This window comes from Ailuropoda melanoleuca, chromosome 14 (assembly GCF_002007445.2).
Source record: "Ailuropoda melanoleuca isolate Jingjing chromosome 14, ASM200744v2, whole genome shotgun sequence".
Lineage (NCBI taxonomy): Eukaryota > Metazoa > Chordata > Mammalia > Carnivora > Ursidae > Ailuropoda > Ailuropoda melanoleuca.
In genome coordinates this window covers 31,667,058-31,683,662 of record NC_048231.1, presented here as the reverse complement: position 1 = coordinate 31,683,662, position 16,605 = coordinate 31,667,058, and the positions used below count along the sequence as shown (strand labels likewise).

Below are 16,605 nucleotides of genomic sequence, written 5' to 3'. Positions count from 1 at the left end.
TCTAATTGTCATGCCCTCCTTATCTGGCTCAGGCTGCCAATGGAATCTGGGGACTGATCCTGCTCGTCTGCACTGCGTGGGATTCATACCAGAGGACACATGACTTCTCCTGCCCTCTTTCCAACTACAGAACTTGGCCTTGAGTCCTTTGCTCCATCTTGACCCTTTCTCCCCAGTTTCTTCACCTCAAGTGACTGTTTAACTAATTACATACCTGTCTTTGCGGCTTTGTTCTCTACAGAACCAGGGAGCCACACCGATGAAGGTTTAAAAATACTGTCTCCCCGCCTCAGAAATTCCTAAGGCTGGATTTTGAACACTCCAAGGGGATTTTACCGGACTGGCATATAGAGTTTAACAAATTAAATTAATTCAAACTCATTCGTAGCATTTTTTGTACAAAACTCATTTGTAATAGTCATTTCTAACATCTATATATCAGGGATTTGGAGGAGAGGTATTAATGGTGTCTAAAAACTAATGACAATAGAAGGACACCGAATCTCTATTGAAGGTCCCGGTCTCATTGTCTGTAAACCAGCAGAACAGAACGCTTGATCTCTAAGTTCTTCCTCAGTCTCAGACTCCATGATCCGAGAAATGTTTATCTCAGAACTGTTTGTGCACCCTAAAATTGTCACATAAATTTCCTTTAAATTGAACTAAAATACCTCTCTCCATACAGAATTGCTTTGTAACATCTGCTTCTCTAAAGACAAGGAAGGATATGTATAATCCCCTTTCCAATTAGAGCTGAGAGAAAATGTTTCTAGACTAGTATCAATCAAGCAGAAGTCATTTCCGGAATGCCTTTGTGGACAGTGCGTTGTTGGGTTCCTGGGCACACAGGAATCATCCTTGTGGTGTTCTTCCAGACGCCCTCCCCCCCACAGATGAGAATTCAGCCGATAGAGGCCCCCAAGCCAAGATACTCACTGCTGCTTGCCCAGCTGAGAACCGTCCTCCAAAGCAGCAAACTGAACCAAAGGGCTTCCTTGTCCATTCCTTCCCACCGCCCTCCAATCTTTACTTCATAGGACTAACCCAGGCTTGTTCAGTGAAGTGGGTTCATGCTAACAATACCCCAGATGTTTTCCAGTGAGGTTCCGAGCAGCCCCTCTCTTGGTGAGGTTCGGAGTTAAAACTGAACTGGATCCAAAGACTGGGGGGCTTAGGTTCTCCTAGGGCAACTCAAAAAGGGGAGGCTCTTTCCAGGTTTTGAGCTCTGAGTGGAGAGAACACGTGTGGTTGGTCTGCTCTTAAATACCGCAAAAGGATGACCCAATGGGCTAGGGTTTTTCCAAATTGCCTTGGAATCCAAAAATAATACAAATCTCCTTCTGACTTTACAGCACAAAACAGTCCTTCGAGGGAGAAGTTTCACAGAAATTTTCTTTGGCACTCAGCAGAATGAACAAAAGTTGTGTTTACTAGATTTACTCGCTTGCTCTGTATCTCCAGCAAAGTTATTATGTAAGCAGAACATCCCGTTTATAACACAGAAATCCACCCATCCATTGATCTAACATTACAACTGAGATCCTTAAAGAACAGGGAAGGTGAGGCCTGGGGGCAGGTCATGCCTTTTCGTCCGAGACGGGAAACTCATTCGTGGACTCACCACTTTGTTATGGGCCATCAGCTGAAGGATGCTGGGTGTCACCCTGCTCCAGAACTCGAGTGCGGTCAGTATCGCGGTGAAGCTGAATTCAGTCTGACTTTGGACATTTGTCGCTACGGCACTTTGTTCGCAATACACAGTCCAGAGCTGAGCAAAGATAAACGCGTGGAAGAGGGAGCACATGTGCAGCACAGAGGTCTGAAAAGGAGGAGACGGGAGCCGTTACCGCTCTGTGGGCTACAGGGCTCCCCGGGGCCCACCCCGCACAGCCTCGGCCTCCTGCGGAGCATGATCAAAGCCCGGCGACCACCGGGTGATTCGAGCCTGTTGCACGCTTGTGATCCACCACCTTAAGACAATCTGCCTTGGGGCGCCTGGGGGGCTCAGTCGGTGAAGCGTCTGCCTTCAGCTCAGGTCATGATCCCAGGGTTCTGGGATCAAACCCCAAGTTGGGCTCCCTGCTCAGTGGGGAGTCTGCTTCTCCCTCTTCCTCTGCCTGCCGCTCCCCTGCTTACGCTCTCTCTTTCTTTCCGTCAAATAAATAAAATCTTAAAAAAAAAAGACATTCTGTTTTCGCTCAGTCAGTGGGAATGCATGGAGAGAATGGAGCGTCTTTTCGAAGAGAAGGCTCCTTGGTTTGCAGAACACGTCTACCCACCCCTTTGCCCATTAATGACACTGACATTCTCCTCTCTACACCAGACTGGGAAGAATAACCCTTCCACCACCTTCAGGGGGTGTCCTCGTCTGTAACGTGGGGACAATAGGACTCTCCTACCTCCAAGAGCTGCATTTAGGAGGAATAAGGTGGTGCATCTGATCCCGCGGCCCAGCACTTACCTATGACGTGAGCACCAGTAGGAGAGATGGCAGCAGCAAAGACAGTATTCCTACCGGGGGTAGGCACTGACCGGCTGAGCACCTACAATGTCCCAGACGCCGTGCTAAAGACTTCTCAAAGATCACCTCCGTAATTCTCAAACCATCCCCTCATCTATTTTACCCATGAAAAACTGGAGCTCAGCGAGGCTAAATAACTTTTTCGAGGTCACAAATTACAAAGTACTGTCATTAGAAATCAAACACAGATCTGGCTCGAAATACTAGGAACTGACTGCCTGATTCTTTCTGTAAACATCACTTGGGCCATTTGGACGGTGCTCTATTTTATTACAGCGCCGGCTTGCCCTGGCCCATGTTCCAGCAGCTCCCAAACCCACCGTGACTTCCTGGAACTTGCCTAAGCTTGAGAAGGGCCCTTGGCTTCTCTTAGCTGATTAGTACCAGTGTGTCTGGTTTGCTTACACTGGCTCATGACTGATGCCTGCCGTGGGCTTACTTTATTCCCTTAAGCCCATCATCTGTCTGTACAATTTACAAAGTTCCCCTGCGTAGGTGATTCCCCCACGCCCTCTCGTGAGTCCCCATTGGCCTTCCTATTTTCATTTTGTATCTTTATCTATCTCTAGAGATGGGAGTTGAAAAGATAGTGCATGAGAAATTAGAGCCATGAATTTGCCTCCAATTCATATGCAGTTCCAAAAACTGATCATAGGATTTTTATTATGTTGCCAGCCTCTTATTTCTCTTCATTATTTTGAGACAGAAATGCCTAGGATGCTAACTCTTGCTTGCCTCTGTAATTTATCTTCACAAAAGGAAACTGAAAGACAATTTAAGGAGGAAGCAAGGATAGTGTGGGAATTTAAACCACTTTAAATAAGGCATTAGCACAAAGTCACTTCCCTAACACCCACAGGAGGGCCAGTGATAAGATGCGTTCTCTTCTCAGAAGAAACATAATCAGCTGATAAGGGTTTCCATTAGCAATTTTGGTGCCTATGGTCTTAAGCTTGCAGAAATCACTTACCTTTGATTGCTCTGGAAATCCAATCAGGATAACAATAAGATGGTCTGCGATATGAGAGCCCGCGTCCAGAGGTATGGGCAGGCACGGAGAGGAGGCGTTTGGACACACTGCATTATGAGTGAGGGAGCCCAGGAGCAGCCAGGACAGCAGACGGATGCGGGAGACACACTCGATGAATTCCTTCGGCCTAGCAGGTAGAAGGAAGTGTTAAAGGCGATTTTATGGTTTGTTTTGTTGGGCGCTCACCAACTGCTTATTGATGGAGGGCATTAAAAGTGTGGTTTTATAGGCAATCACATACAATAAAACACCAAGGGGACAGAGTGCCAACAAAATGAGGTATCTGTTTTTCTGGTTTCCTGCTCTGATCCTGGATCTTAGCTGCTTGAGAAAAGAGCAGCTTCTGGGGACATGGGATTAAACATCATTCTTCCACCAACCTGGCTGCATTTCCAACTAGCTTCTTTTTCTAAACTCTTTCTTCTCATTGGAAGGTTTGACATCCCCACTAGAGGGGAAAGAATCGAGGCAGACACCTAACACACAGCCACCCATTCTCCTGCACTCCTGTCATTTCCTCCTGCTGCCCGCCTGCCCTCCTTACCCCGACTGCTGCCTTTCTTCCAGCCAGGAAGTTGACCGTGCAAAATGGCAGCCTCAAACCGCGCACGCGCCCCTCTCCCTTCTGTGCCTCCTTGCGCTCCGTCTCCTCTCTGCTATGGATTTTGTTCTAGCTGCAATCCAACATGCTCCTTGAAGGCAGAAGCTATGTAAGTGCTCAATAAATACCTATTGATTTATTTAACTAGCTTGAATTGAGAGTTAAAAATTGCACTTCTAAACTCCAAGTTTTCATCATCCATCAGGATATGGCTGAGGTTTTTGTTTGAGAGCAAGTTCCTTTTACTGGCAGCATATCAGGAAGTGCTTGTGTTCAAAAATGCTGCCAGATCAGCAAGTATGGAGATGAGGCTCGGTTTCCATCTTCCCAACCAATCACATCCCACTCCCATAAATCTTCGAGGCATCCCTTAGCCCTCGCCGCTGAACTAATGAGGGCCTCACCCTTGTTGCATTGCAGAAGGGGGGTGATAGAGCCAAGGCAGGTAGCGAATCACAGCTTTGTTATCTCTGTGGTTGCCACGTGAGATTTCCATGGCTGCGATCTGAGCCAGCCCAACTTTGAGATGTCCACCAAAGGTATCTTCATGCAGAGGCTGGGAACATGTCTTCATGTGGCTCTGCAAAAGCAAATGGTGTTTCATGACTTGGGCAGAGTACCTGGAAACCTTCCAGGTCACTTGTTAAAAAGATCAGGTTGTCATTCCCTCACCCTCTGAACCACCATTCCCAAGCATACAACCCATTTAAACTTCTTCAGTGGCTTCCCACTGTTCTTAGGATAAGGGGGGGGATTCCTTAGCATGGACTAAAAAGCCTGGGATGATCTAGCTACTGCAGACCTCTGCATCTTACCCCTTCGTCCCAGCTACACTGGCTCCCTCCCATTCCTGGCCTTTGCTCATGCTGGTCTCTCTGCCCAAAATACTGTTCCTGCCCCCTTCACCTAATTAACTGCTATTCATTGTTCAGATTTTAGCTCAAGTGTCACTTCCTCTGGGAAGTCTTCCTTGACTTCCCTGGCTAGGTCATAGCATCCTATGAGAAGTTCCTATACCACTGTTTTACCCTCCTGCATAGCAGTTGTGCAAGTCACACTTTGACTTTATCTGGTATGAAATTTTCATTAACACTGGCCCCCACCACCAGACTACAAATTAAACAAGCATGGCTATGGTGTCTTTTTACTCACTGTCGCATCCCTGCATGCCTAGAACAATGCCATGGCAGGGAAGGTGGCTTGTATCAGCCACTCACCCCACACGGCAAAGCACTCAGTCAAGAAGCCGGACAACTTCACTGGGATTTTGTCCATATGCAAATCAGATTTTGTTCTATCCCTTGTCTTTAATTATTTCCTTGAAGAAGAGAGCTTTGATACAGATAACCATGAGAGGCTGACGTTTGCATAATGTGTTACGGTTCGTAGAAGTCTCTTCACACGCACAACGCCAGGTCAAGCCCTGTAACCGTCGGCAAAGGCAGATGTCAGGCTTGTCTTGCAAGTGACGGAAGGGAGGCTCAAGGTAGTCAAGTGACACGACACGGCATAGTGAAGAGAATGACCGGGAGCCACTAGAGTCTTAGGGCAACCCTGACTCCACTGTTAGCAGCGGTGCCACCTTGAGCGATTACTGTATCACCCTGGGCCTCAGTCTCTACATCCGTAAAACAGGGACCACGCTTCAGCAGGGACATCGTGAGACCCGAATGGGCAAATGAAAGCGGTGCACATCTCTCCTGCCATGGAAACAGCCTTTTCTTTCTCCTTTCCCTCTTTGCACGGGCTGAAAACCCAGTGCTTCAGACCTCCAAGTGTCTGGTTTGTTGGGGCCGCCGCTGCCAGTGGAAGCCTCTTACCTTGAGTTTGGTGAGTGTGTGCATATCGGCCATGAAGTCCAGCACCTCGCTGATGTACTGTCGCACGCACTCCATCGCCGCCGTCCCACACTGAAACACAAGGACAGTGCTGGGGGCGCCCTCCGAGCCGTGGCCTTCACTGTGGCCTTCACCGTGGCAGTCACTGTCTTGTTCTAACTTCACGCTGTTTGCTAATGAGTTGTGCCAGTTTCTGGAGCTCTGACTCACTCCATTACTCTCCACAGTCTGTGACTGTCTGCCCACAGCTCGGACAAAAACTGATAAAAGGTTGGTGGTGAAGCGTTAAGAAGCAGAGACAGCCCAGGGGAGACAGGGGTTAACCTGCTTTTTTTCCACTGGCCTGGATACACAGATTCAGCCTATGTGAAAGCCATTAGGATCAGAGTCTTTATGACATGAATCACCCTGAAACTACACTAACCCTTATCACTCTGGGGAGTCTTAGATACGCATCAAATACATGCCCCCTAATTCTAACAGCAGAAGCTCGAATCTTTTCCCATAGAAAGAAAGAAAGAAAGAAAGAAAGAAAGAAAGAAAGAAAGAGAAAAGGATGGAAACAAACATCATGTGTGCTGAAAGAGTCCAAAATTCTTATATTCAAGTCACTTGCAACTTAATGCCTATATGCACAGTAGGCATACTATGAAATGGATATTTATGCTTGCCGTGTTCTTGCTAGGGATAAAGAGAGAGAGAAGGGAAATTATCATCTTCCCCACACACCAGCAGCCTGTTTGGGAAGTTTTCAAGGAAAAGAAATCATACTTGTGTCCCCTGTTATTAACTGGCATAAACCTGCCCTGGGCCATGCAGTGAATTTAGGATTATAAGCAAAGAAAAGGCAAATGAACAGCCAAGCTGCTCCACCAAAGCTCTATGAACGAGCCCACACATCGGGCCGGGTACAATGTGGATCAAAAGCAGGCCGTCTTTGAAGCCATCTGAATACTACGCTAAGGCCTTTCTTGAAGCTTCCTTTTGGAAAATCTGGAACATTAGAGACTTAACTACCTCCCCCAGTGGCGCTCATTTTCCCATATGCATGTAAATCTGCACAGCCCTGAACTATATCACCTTCTATCTCTTCTAGAATGTTACGCCTGTCAGTTCCTCTGACACGATAACAAACAGTAAAATAAGGTCACTGGCAGCACTGTCAGAGTGTTTTCCAAGCATTTCATACGTTCTAAGGTTTTCTTCTTTTAATTTAAATCAAGGGAAGGCGTTATAAAAGGTTATTGTGTTCCTGCTTTTGGAATATTAATCCTTCAGTGCAAGAAAGGATTTCCCCCCGATTTATTCCATTCTCTCTTGACCTTTCACATGTCACGCAAATAGGAACATATACTTTGTTCTTTAATTTCTTGAAAGGGATTTGTTTCTTTCATAGGCAATATTTTATACCATTTCAACAAGGCAAATGTCAAAGAAAATAATTATGAGGAACATTATTCAATATTTGTCTTCTCACTTTGAATTTCAAAAAATGAGAGCAAAGAATTTACTAATATCCAGTTACTCTTGCTCCAGAGACAGCACCTACATCTAATAAAAGCCTTAAAATATCTTAGCCATCTACACTTACAAAACAAAGCATATCATTTCCAATCCCCCCACCCACTTCTTTTTTAAATTGCTTTGCAAAACACGAGCGTAACCTTATATGTGGTTTTTTTTTAAAAGGCGAAAACCATACAGCAACAAGCTCCACTTAATTCAAAGGCCCGTGTTTATTTCAATAGGGAAACTGATGATAAGGTGCTAAAAAAAACAGTCTAAACTCAAAAACATGAATGAAAGTGAATCATACCCAATTCTTCCTTGAAACTCATATCTCATTTCAAAGCTATGCTTCCTAGATTATACAAGTAACACGTGTTCAATATGGAAAACTTGGAAAATAGAAATTAACAAAAAGGAGAAGAATCACACACACAGCCCTAATTCCTGTCCTCCACTTGTGAGACAGTCACTATCGACATTTCCTCCCAACGTTTTTTGAACACATTTAACATGCACATATACATATAATTTTTATAAGGCTGAGATCGTTTTTTTCTAGCCTGCTTTTAAATTAAATCCATTATAAGCATTTTCCAGTTAATTATTCTTTGAAAACGTGATTTGGTAGCCACATAATAGTCTATTCTATAGAGGCACCTTACTTTATTTAAACAATACACTAATGTTGGTCAACACCAAAAAAACACACTCTGATTAAAAAATGAGCAGAAGACATACATAGACATTTTTCCAAAGCAGATGTCCAGACGGCCAACAGACACAAGAAAAGATGCTCAGCATCCCTCATCATCAGGGAAATGCAAATCACACCCACAATGAGATACCACCTTACACCGTGGTGCGTTCACATGAGGTGTTAACTCTGCAGCCATCAAACTTTGGGGATAATGCTTAGGACACAGGAAGCCAAAGCCACATCTCTATCATAATTCCACTAGGTTTAAAAAATATTCATAGAAAAAGTGAAAGAAAATACATCAGTATGTTGGCAATAAAACTATCTCTGGGCTGAGTGATTGTTACTTTTCCTGTCATAAAATTTCTCCACATCAAAAAAAAAATTAAATAACCAGTATTTAAAAAAACTAATGTTTAGCATTGTGGGTAAAACTGGTATACTTATAAATATAAATTAATAAAACCCTTTAGAAAGCAATATGAGAATACATACCATTAAGACATTGCTACTCTCTAAGGAATTTATGCCAAGGATATAATTCAAAATAAACATGAGGGTGGTCTTTGTAGGAATATATACATATACTAGCAATGAAAGTGGAAAGTAAATAAATTTCCAACAATATGGAAATAAGCAAATTAGCATACTGGATAGAACAAAATATGAAAAAATTTTCTAAAACAACAGAGTTCTAATTGTAAGGCAGAGGGATTATAGGCGATCCTTTTTCTTTAAAGTTTTCTCTACTGAAAATTTAAATGATTTTTTTCAATTAACAATTAATATGCCTGGGTGGTGCAGTTGGTTAAGCGTCTGCCTTGGGCTCAGGTCATGAACCCAGGATTCTGGGATCATGTCCTGCATTGGGCTCCTTGCTTAGCAGGGAGCCTGCTTCTCCCTCTGCCTGCTGTTCCCCCTGCTTGTGCGCTCTCTCCCTCTCTCTCTCTCACAAATAAATAAATAAAATCTTAAAAACAAAACTACACCGATATCTCTAAAGTTTCTGAGTTTCATTGCAGTCAATTTGCTGTCAGTGTTACCGTGGTTTCTCATCTTCAGCACTGTCAGTGAGAATCTTAACCTATTTTAGCAAACAGTTCACTAGTTGACAGTAATGGGATTTTTAAAAAATTTTTAGAGGAAATATTACAAAAAAAGCCAAAGTATCACAATGTTTATCTCTTTCCGGCAGTAGTTAAATTGAATCGGATAACAGGAGCCAGTCTAAGGAAATGGATTCTGGAAAAATTGAACTGTAATCAAATGTATTTTGCATGTCTGGTAATTACTTTCCTCCCCTTAACTGGCTGCTTCAGTTTTACTCATGTCTCCTGGAATTAAAAGTTTCCAGGGGCTGGGATTAATTTAAATTTTCACTAGTGCTCTTTTTTTTTTTTTTTAAATGCTAATATGTTCTCAATTTTATAGTGTTTGTTCTATCAAGAGTGAACCAGGACACGGGTCCCAAATACCTCTTTACTAAAGGGGGAAATGAGAAGGCATATAAAATGGAGAAAATTAATTGAGTCAGGACTTACTCCAGGTACAGAGGCGATCATCTGCTTGCTCAGGATCGTTGACTCAGCTAGTTTGGTTCCAGCATCTGCACAAATAAACTAATAAGAAATTGAAAGCATAATTACTTTTAAGAGCACTTGGACAGTAATAAGTTATTTATAGTTTTATTAACTCGTCTTAAATTCGTTAGCGTTTACTCTCCTGACAATCTGCCCTGGATATACGGGGCTTGCTAGTCACGAGTTTGTTCCTATCAGAAATCCAGACGCGTAGTACTGAGGTGAACACACAGATTCCTACCGTACCCAGACAGCTAAGGGGCGCTGGCACGGTACATTCAATCAAGGGAGAAAGGAAAGACGTCAACACTGTGAGATTTAGTCTGAAGTTATTCTATTTATTCTTTATACTTCTTGACAGTTCCTTGAATTCACATAGATTTTTCCAGACTTCATCATTATATTACACATTTAAAATGAAGACAGAAAAACAATCAACCTCCTTGTGAGTATTCTGTTTCTTCCCATCTGAGGGCCTTCAGTTGCTGGTCTTGCCCCTCTCACTGCACCCACACCTACCCTCTGTGCTGATAATGACCCCCACCCCTGTCCTTGTCTCACAGGACTTTTCACACACTTCCACTGTAACAGTCACGACGTTAGACTGCATTGACCTAGGAGTCTATGTTGCAACCTCCTACAAGCTCTCCGAGGGCACAGACTCCATGCACCTGCCCCGCCCCAGCACTAGCTTCCTGCCTGACATCATGGAAGGGCTCAGCAAAACTGTGTGAAATGAACCAATGAATCAATTATGACAAGATCATGATGGGAATGGATTTGCCAGGTTACGATTTATTTTGCTTCATTACAGATGTTTATAGGTGTTTCCCATTTAATACAACACTCAACTACGTAATATGGTTTCAGGAAAAAAGTTAAACATGAAGTCTGCAGAGTTTGCTAGGAACGATTAGGTCCTGCTTAATTTCTCTTCCGTGGCCTCTGGCCAGTGGCCCCAACAACTTTGGGATCCAAAGCCGCTGCTATGCATAGTTCAGTGGCTCTGAAAAAAGCTTTGACACTGACAGCTCTTCCTTCTCATTCCACTCTCACACTGGAAGAAAAGTTAGGTAGGTCAAGATGATGGGTCCTGCAAGAGGCAGCTTAGGTCCCCGGCAAACTGCGGAAAGGTGATACGGGTTTGGGTCATAGAGAAAAGCTCAAGGGGGCCTGATAAAAAGTAGAAACCAGCATACTGTCAGGCTAATCAGGGTTCAGAATCAGAGCATTATTAATAGGTAGTGGGTTTTGGCCAACAAAGCAAAGATTTTGGCCAAAGACCTTCTGAGGGCGCCCTGAGACTTCTTGTTCAAGGCCTCGTTTAAGAGCTGGTCTTCAAGTGTGGCCCAGAGGAGGAGTACTGCGTCACAGAACTGAGCTGAGGGCCTGCAGACAGCGAGCAGAGCTGTGTCTGAAAGCCATGTAGCAGGAACAGATGCGTATCTCCACTCCTCATTCACTCACAATCATCTCCATTTGCCTCAAATATAGTTACAGAAAGCTGAGGAATCCATTTGGCTATGAACTCTGAACCTGGCAAAGAAAGTACCAGCTAGCAACATCCAGGGAACACCCAAAATTTTCCATTATTTTATTCAGGAATGCTTACCACTTGGACTTATTCCTAATATAAGAAAAATGAAATAAATCAGGACTTAAAAAAAAAAAAAAAAGGAAAGCCTACATCTTTGGCCAGAACCTGTCAGTAAAAAACCAAAATGTTGGACGGAAGTACACGATCGAAGAAAGAAACAGCCCCAACCTCCTGGCAGATACCGTTATGTTCTCCCATAAAATGTATTTCCAAAAGCTATCTGACACTGCAATCTAAGACAAACTACTTAGAACTAAGTTTCAAAACCTCCGTCAGGATACCAACATTTTCACTGATTTCTTCACAGCAGAAATAAGAGCCAAGCGCCAAGGGGAGGACAGAAGTGCATACGAGCGTAAGGGAAGGGAAGCTCAGACAGAGAACATGCTCTGTGATGGTTTCAAGCCTACGGCCCCCTAAAGTGTGCTCCCGTGGCCTGGCCGTGCCCTTGAGAGCAAGAGAAGATCCGTGGAGAAGCAAAACTTCAATGTCTCTAGCTCCCTTCAGCAGAAGCCCTTCTCGCCTCCCACACTCAGCAAAGCCAAACGAGTAGCATCACGTAAGTAGGTTTTCCGTCACATCAAGTCAACGATGGGAGGCCAGACTAAAATGTCTGTTTTGTGGTAACTCTTAGAAGTCAGAATTCATCAAAAACCACCCTAAAACTTATGGATGTACCACAGAGAGCCTGGTGTATCAATGGGTATAAAAGCGGACAAGCCTCTAAAACCATCTACCATGTATTTTGTATCAATGCATCTAAATGCACTGTAATTTTTGGGGTGGCTGGCTGGCTCAGTCAGTGGAGCATGCAACTCTTGATCTCAGGGTTGTGAGTTTGAGCCCCATGTGTGGTGTGGAGTTAAAAATTAAAAAAATTTTTTTAAATAAAAATAAGCAAATCCAGTGTATTTTTCACATAATATGTACAACTAAAACCTTAATAAACACTTGTCTTTTTACATAGCTGCCAACCATTAACTGCAAAACCCCACAATTGCTCACAATACAAAGATATAGCTAAAACCAGAGAGGGAAAGGGTGTTTGTTGCAGAAGGAAGAATTCCATACTTCGAGGCTGAAATATGTCTAATGAAACAGGCACTCCTGCACGAACACAAAAGAATACAAAAGAAACACGACATCCATTATGTGTCATTGCTAAATTCATTATCAAAATGAGACTCAAAATAATATCTCCACCTCTCATCCAGAGAGTGATTAGATGATTAGTGACTCAACTAATAATAATAACCCCATGTCAATAGTATCTGTGACTTAAAGACAACAGCCATCCCTCTGCCATGTCTTTGTCCTCCAGCCCACCACTAACCTATCTTTAAAAGCGAAGCTTTCACCCACACAGTTTCTCACACTAGACTGAGCACGTATATCCCACACAGTGGGAGAGCCACATGCAAATGAGCAGAATGTCTACTCTTGACACATAATAGCAGCCGAGGAAAGGCTTTTTGATTTGGGCTTATATAGCCTTTACGAAGGCTTTTAATGAGTTATCACTCTATTATGAAGACTCTGCTTTAATCCAGCGAGAGAACACCTGCAGGAATCCTGCAGTCAAAGGCAAGAGAAAAAGGAACTGGGAAAACCTACAGAAAGATGTCCTATTCATGAAAAGAGACCATGGATGCTTCTCCCCTAGCCCACGAGGGGCCCCGTGGAGGACCTCTCTCCATGGCTTAGGAGGAACCACTGGGCAGATAAGGAAACCACCTGTTATTTTTTTTTTTTTTTAAAGATTTTATTTATTTATTTGACAGAGATAGAGACAGCCAGAGAGAGAGGGAACACAAGAAGGGGGAGTGGGAAGAGGAAGAAGCAGGCTCATAGCGGAGGAGCCTGATGTGGGGCTCGATCCCATAACGCCGGGATCACGCCCAGCCGAAGGCAGACGCTTAACCGCTGTGCCACCCAGGCGCCCCCCACCTGTTATTTTTTAAGCATGCTTTACTTTTACTTCTCTCAGTAATGAAACTGGTTTATTCTAAGAGTATATAGAACAAAAATTTATGACTTCAAAATGGTGTACTGTTAAACATTTCATCAGGAATACTGAAACATTATTCATAAAGTCATCGCTCATGGGCATGACCCCAAATTGTCTCCAAAATACCTCTCCAACCGAAATAATTTTACAACTTGATTCTTAACATTTAATGATTCCATGACAAATACATACTTGTTCTAAAAAGATGAAAATGGTATTTATTTGAAATGCTCTATGAGAATCCAAAAAACACATTCAGAACAATCTACTCTGTTGGGGCTTCTTTATTCCTAAAGCTAATTTGTTTTTGTTATTTATTCACCTAGCAGTGATGCAATAATCACTGTTTTCATGGTTTCCTTAAGCACTGGGCAATTCAAACTGTCAGTGTTCTTTTGCTATCTTGTGACAAGTGCCTCTTACGGTTCGCTAACGTACTTCACAGAAAACCAGCCCCCCGCAGCAGTCACGGCATGCGGGGCTAGACCCCAAGAAGATCAACCACACAGATCGGCTCTGCTCAAGACTGAGGGCAATGAAGGGAACGTCCCCCAACAGAAGCAGGAAAGCACCTTGAGGGCTGGAAACCAAGGCTGCTTGGAGGTGGCAGGTCCTCATCCGGAACACTATCAGAAGCCAGGGACTCCCATTCATTGTCAACCTGGTAGCTTAACCCTCGTGGGCTTTCTCCCTAAGCCCAGTGCACCTGCCCTCTTCTCCAGACTAGCGTGGATCCCATTCACCCTACTGGCCGGTTTGTGTCCAAGCTGCTTGTACTCAAAAGCAGTGAAAGCGCTGCCGCAGAAGGAGGAGGGGCTGGCCAACGGCAATTCGCCGGAAGAGCTGCAAAGTCAGCCCCTCTTAGGAGCACCAGTACTTCCTGGCTGAGTTGTCTTCCGTCTTCCCCTGGGGTTGTCTAGCGTCCTGGTACAAGGTGAGCTGTTTCGTTTTGACGACATCATGCCCAACACTCATTGCTGGCATTGGTCAGCGATCACTGCTCTCAGAGGGCTTCAGGGCGCCCCGGAAAGCCAGATCATGGCTCAGTGAGAGCACACCAACTTCTCACTAAAGCTCATGCCTTTGAGAAACGTTTGATACTGGTTCTAAGGATTAGAAGTCTATGGTGGGGGAGGAGGGAGACCAGTAGTGGATATTAAATGCTAAGTGACAGCTGTTGTTCCTTCTCGTCTCCCAGGGAAACCCCTGAACTTCGGCACATATGTCAAGGCCCACATGTTCCCTCTTCCACACCACTTCCTTACCCAGTGTGCACCTCTGCTCCTGTACCCATCACCCTGTGCTGGAAATGTCTGCTTCCATGTCAGCTTTGCCCACTGGATAGTAAACTCCCAGGAGTAAGGGGCCACGGCTGATTCATTTCCCCACGCCTGGGCCAGGTCAGGGCTCCGACTGGCTTACTGAGCCTTCCTCCATCTCCCAGCCCGAGCCAGCCACTTCCTCCGCTGTAGTACTTTACATACTGCGCACACTTCTGGTAGAGTGGTTAGTACATTATCGGGATAGGGTTTATGCCTTTTACATCGCCATATCCCCAGAACCTCCCCGAGACAGGTGGTCAGTAAATATTTGTGGTGGGAGATACTACTGAATAGTCAATGTGGCTATTAGTCAATGGTCAGTGTGGCCAGATGACGGAAGACCTCATAGTTCAGGTCAGTGCAGGTTTTCAGTGCAGGAAGTGATCTGATAAAAAGCAGAGTTTGAGCAAGATGCCTTTCGTCAGCCAGAAGCCAGGAGACTGCATTTGCGTGGGGAGACGGGAAGGCCGTGCCAACAGCTAGGAGCTGTAAAGGTGAGAGGGACAAGTGATGGCAGGAGGCTGACGAGGCTGTGCTCCACACTGAATAGACCCTGGTGGATGCGGACACACTTATGACAGCTGTGTGGTCTTGGGCAAGTCCCTGAACCCCCTGAGCCCCAGTCTCTCACCTGCAACACAGAACTAATACCTCCCATGGTTGTAAGGATCAAGTGAGGGCAGGATTAAAGCACCCAGTATGCTGCCTGGTACACCACAGGTGCTTATGACGTTTCCTTCTCCCTCATCTGTCCCAATGGCACCCCAGGTACCTAAGATTCAAGGACACTTGTCTAGTTCCTTGATATCAAGCTCCCATTGTCCCCTAGCCATTTAACCTCAACCTTTGAAGGCCCAGACTCTGGGACTGGTCTTCGTGCTCATCAGGAAGATATAAAACAGCTGTGACTCGTTTCCTGAGCACTTTGCACAAGGGCAGTCTGAATGATACCGTGGTCCCAGCCATAGCACACAGCCACGTCTTTAAGTCTAGTCTTAGAGTGTGAGGCTGGGTCCCAGTCTACCTGATCCCCTGCTAACCTCTCTAGTGTAACCAGCCTGCTTTTCTCAACCTGATCCTCAGGTCATTACCCCTAAATTTATTCTACCTTCCTGTTAAAGCCTCTCCCCATTGCTTGAAGCCAGTCAGTCCCTGGTGCTGAACCCCAATCTCACAGACTTTCGTCTGTACCCACCAGTCCTTGGTGGTCTAGCTCAACTGCCACCTCTTTCATGAAGTCTTCTCTGATTTCACATCAAATGAGATGGGTTGCCTCCTGATCTTAACTCACTCCAGGACTTTGTGTATCTCTCTCTCTCACAGCACTGCTCAGAGACTGTCTTGTGTGATAAAAACCCACACACTTGTCTAAGATGCTGAGCTAAGGATGTCAGGGATGGAGGGCTTCAGCCCCTCATCAGCAACCCTACAGCCAACAGCATCAACTCAGTAAGTTCTCCAGAACCTTCCTTGTATGCATTCAAGCCCCTCTGCCTCAGGGCTCCCATGGGTGCTGGTGCTTTTCACATTCACCTGCCACACCAGATGGACTCCGTACGTCCTGCCACTTGACTATATGTGGCCCAGCCCACCCTCACCTTCATTTCTGCTTCACGGAGATGTGGAGACCCACCCATATGCACATGACTCTGCAACCAGACCTCAGCCTGGTCCCTCATTTGTGGCTTCATCAGTCCCCTGCCAACTCCAGTAGTTATTCATGAGCTTGCCCTCCGACCAGCCCAGCTGTAAATTTCTTGAGGACAGAAATTCTTCTTTTGGTCCCTCACAGTACTAGTTCCACCACTGGAACAAAATAAATGTTCCCTTTCTGTCCTGCTTACCTACTGCAAGTGCCAAGGGCATAACAGTACCTCGGTCCTGGCTCATATGAGATCGATC

The 16,605-nt window shown here is 44.9% G+C and overlaps 1 protein-coding gene across 1 annotated transcript in view; it reads right to left on the bottom strand.

Annotated features, from left to right (window-relative positions):
- UNC79 (unc-79 homolog, NALCN channel complex subunit) overlaps window positions 1-16,605 on the bottom strand; it is a 203,516-nt gene that overhangs the window by 13,071 nt on the left and 173,840 nt on the right. The window contains 5 exon segments of the mRNA XM_034643061.1: window positions 1,622-1,819; window positions 3,492-3,678; window positions 4,557-4,732; window positions 5,973-6,062; window positions 9,738-9,815. Coding sequence (XP_034498952.1) covers window positions 1,622-1,819; window positions 3,492-3,678; window positions 4,557-4,732; window positions 5,973-6,062; window positions 9,738-9,815 — 729 coding nt within the window.